This window comes from Poecilia reticulata, unplaced genomic scaffold (genome assembly GCF_000633615.1).
Source record: "Poecilia reticulata strain Guanapo unplaced genomic scaffold, Guppy_female_1.0+MT scaffold_1617, whole genome shotgun sequence".
Taxonomy (NCBI): Eukaryota; Metazoa; Chordata; class Actinopteri; order Cyprinodontiformes; family Poeciliidae; genus Poecilia; species Poecilia reticulata.
Window position 1 is genome coordinate 1 of NW_007616349.1, and position 2,332 is coordinate 2,332.

At 36.1% G+C, this 2,332-nt stretch overlaps 1 protein-coding gene across 1 annotated transcript; it reads left to right on the forward strand.

The window, feature by feature from the left end:
* Window positions 1-966: 966 nt before the first annotated feature.
* On the forward strand, window positions 967-2,326 carry LOC103461459 (protocadherin beta-16-like; the record flags this gene model as incomplete). The annotated part of the gene is made up of 1 exon (XM_008403759.2): window positions 967-2,326. A coding segment is annotated over exon 1 (1,095 nt), but the record flags the coding sequence as incomplete, so codon positions are not given.
* Between the last annotated feature and the right edge of the window lie 6 nt (window positions 2,327-2,332).

The following is a 2,332-nucleotide window of genomic DNA, read 5'->3' on the forward strand; positions in this document are numbered from 1 at the left end:
ACAGGGACGATGCAGCGAATACAGAATGAGAAGAACATCCTGGATGAACCCGACTCTCCTCTAGAGGTTAGAATGTTTGTATTTATTCGGTTCTTCTTATGCTTTATATCCCTTCTATATATTTAAATTGTAAATGGCCTATACTTGTGTAGCAATTTATCTAGTCCAGGGAAACCACAAAACTCTTTACACTACACGCAGTCCTTCACACATTAACATTTATAGATTAAACGATATCGTTTACCTCTTTAAATGAATTCTTCTTCTTTGGTATGAAAACAAAAACGTTTTATTTAATAATTAGTGTAAGAGGAGTAAAAAGTGAAGCATTATTTGTTCTTACATTATTTGTATGTTTTTTCAGTCAAATGCAAATATCCTTGTTTTCGTTTTTTCTCTTACGTCTTTTATTCATTACTTCCATGTTAGTCAACATCAAGTTTTTATTTTGTTAGTTTTTGTGGAATACGTATGTTTTATTTTATTTGTTTTATTAATAGTTGGGAAAAGCATAGGGTAGGACATTTTTAGTAAGACATAGGCTTACTTATCAACGTGAATAGCGCCGGCATGTTCTGTCAAATGTCAGCCCTGCTTTATGTTGATGAAAAGACTTTTTTTCTTTTTTTCAAACTAAATGCATCTGAATACAATCAGCCCGAGGTAACCGATTAGGTACTGTGGGCATGAAGGCAATTTGATCAATTTCAGGACATGGGACAGCGCTGATTTCTTCAGCGTTCATTTTAAACTTTTTATGGTGATTTCCCATGAAGTTAAGAAACTAGATTGACTRTCAGATACGATCATACACTTGATCCTTCATTCAAACCTCGATTGTGCATATTTTTAAAAAAACATTTTATGATGATTATTTTTTCATATTTTTTTTTTACTTATTTCATTTTATTTGACGTATAAGTCTCAGTTAAATCTGCAGTTTTTCATTTTGAACTCACAGGGCCGCTGTTGACCATAGTGTGTATTGAACAGTAGATTTGTAGCAGGACCTCCTTTCTATCGTTCACATAATGAAGAAAGAGCACGATGGGAAAGGACCGCAGCAGATATATATATTTTTTTAATTGGGAAAGAAATATCAGCCTGACGACCTCGGTGCTTTTTTTGTGGATTATACTTGGTTTGAAAGATTAAATGCTTGGAACTGAGACTAAAAATACTCGATTTTAACCGAAGAGTTTTTTCTGTGGAACAATACACGGAYAGAACAATGAGGAGGCAAGTAACGGTGACTATCTTTCTCCTCTCCCTCGGCKTTGTGTTCGGGCAAGTTTCTTACTCTATTCCGGAGGAAATGGCCAAAGGATCTTTAATAGGAAACATAGCTCACGATTTAGGTTTGCAAATCAAACGCCTGACATCAGGCAAAGCGCGAATCTTCACCCGAGACAGCGACGAGTACGTGGAGCTAAAAACAGAAACGGGAGCCATCCTTGTGAAGGAGAGAATCGACAGAGAAAGCCTTTGCAAAAAGACGACGCCTTGTTCTTTACATTTTCAGATTATTTTAGAAAACCCAATTGAATTTTATAGCGTAACGATTCAGATCACGGATATTAACGACAATGCGCCATCTTTTGAGAAACGAGAGAAGAAATTCAAGATTAGTGAATCGGCAGCGATCGGAGCTAAATTTGTTTTGGAAAGAGCTGTCGATCTTGATGTCGGAGTTAATGACCTCAAAAGCTACACTTTAAAACCAACAGATAATTTTGAGTTAAAACTACACAACAACCCCGATGGGAATAAAAATGTAGAGATGGTGTTACAGAAGCCGTTAGACAGAGAAAAACAGGAAAATATAAATCTGGTGTTAACAGCTGTAGATGGAGGAGCGTTACAGATGTCAGGAACGATGCAAATTGTTATTACAGTGCTAGACGCTAACGATAATACTCCGGTTTTCACACAACAGATATACAAAGCTACTGTTACTGAAAACTCAGCAAAGGGAACAGTTGTTGCAACAGTTAAAGCTTCAGACGCAGACGAAGGTTTGAACAGTAAGATAACATATACAATTACAAACACCTTCGATGATGTCAAAAGTATATTTGAAGTAAACCAAGAAAGCGGTGAGGTGATTTTAATTGGAAATACRGATTTTGAAGAGTCCAGAAGTTATCAGATACATTTACTTGCTAGTGATGAAGGTGGTCTCACAGATTCTTGCAAATTATTGGTCGATATACAAGACACAAATGATAACAGCCCACAAATTAAAATCATGTCAAAGTCTACATTTATTTCAGAGGACGTGAAACTAAATACAGTAGTAACAGTGATAAGCATCGAGGACAAAGACTCAGGG